Source organism: Bison bison, unplaced genomic scaffold, assembly GCF_000754665.1.
Source record: "Bison bison bison isolate TAMUID 2011002044 unplaced genomic scaffold, Bison_UMD1.0 scf7180017848409, whole genome shotgun sequence".
NCBI lineage: Eukaryota > Metazoa > Chordata > Mammalia > Artiodactyla > Bovidae > Bison > Bison bison.
The window spans coordinates 1-944 of NW_011478982.1; the positions used below are offsets into that span (position 1 = coordinate 1).

General features: G+C 56.5%; 1 protein-coding gene across 1 annotated transcript in view; it reads right to left on the reverse strand.

Moving 5' to 3' along the window:
* Positions 1 to 384: 384 nt before the first annotated feature.
* Positions 385 to 944, reverse strand: part of LOC104992353 (chloride channel protein ClC-Ka-like) — a 9,743-nt gene continuing 9,183 nt past the window's right edge. The window contains 1 exon segment of the mRNA XM_010845216.1: positions 385 to 795. Coding sequence (XP_010843518.1) covers positions 491 to 795 — 305 coding nt within the window. The 3' untranslated portion in view covers positions 385 to 490.

Sequence of the window (944 nt, forward strand, 5' to 3'; positions counted from 1 at the left end):
AGCCCGAGTGACCAAGACCGGGAGCCACAGCCCCTGAGCTCGAGTGCCCGAGACCGGGAGCCACAGCCCCTGAGCCTGAGTGCCAGGGACCAGGAACCACAGCCACTGAGCCTGAATGCCCGAGACCGGGAGCCACAGCCCCTGAGCCTGAGTGCCAGGGACCAGGAACCACAGCCACTGAGCCTGAGTGCCCGAGACCAGGAGCCACAGCCCCTGAGCCTGAGTGCTGCAACTGCTGAAGCCCTTGAGCCCTAGGGCCCTTGCCAAAAATAAATAGATAATTTTTAAAAACCCAGAAGCAATATTGTAACAAATTCAATAAAGACTTTACATGAAAAAAAGAAAAAAAAGAACCTTTAAAAGAAAAGGACTGCAAGGTCAAAAAAAGATCAATAAATAAACATGTCGAGGACCGCAAGGTGGGATGGTTATTATCTCCATTTTACCAACGAGGAAGAAGGCTCAGAGAGCTGAAGTGACTTGCCCCAGGTCACACAGTTGCAGAGCCTGGGTCTGGATTCAGGTTCCTGACAGGTCCAAGGCTCTGCTCACCCTTTGCTGAGTCTGACTCTCCCAGGTGCGAGAGGGAGCAGATGGAAGCCCCTTCCCCATTCACACCCCGCTCCTGTTGGGCACCTGTGCTCGCCACCAGCGGATACTCGGCCATGTCTGTGGAGGTCACGACCTTGACCACCTCCTCCTGCGGTGTGTCCTTGGCCAGCGTAGTGATGGCTCGGTTCATGAAGTGCTCCACAGTCACCCTGTGAGAGCTGCAGGCAGAGGAGTGCTCCCATCAGGCCCTGGAGCAGTGTGTCCTCCAGACGCGGGGCAAGGCGGGGGCCCGGGTGAGTTCCGCTGGTTCTCCAGTGCAGGCCAGGACTAAGGGATTCCTAGGAGGAACAGTTCCTCACATCCCAGGTTGGGGAGGAGCCTGGGGAACGACT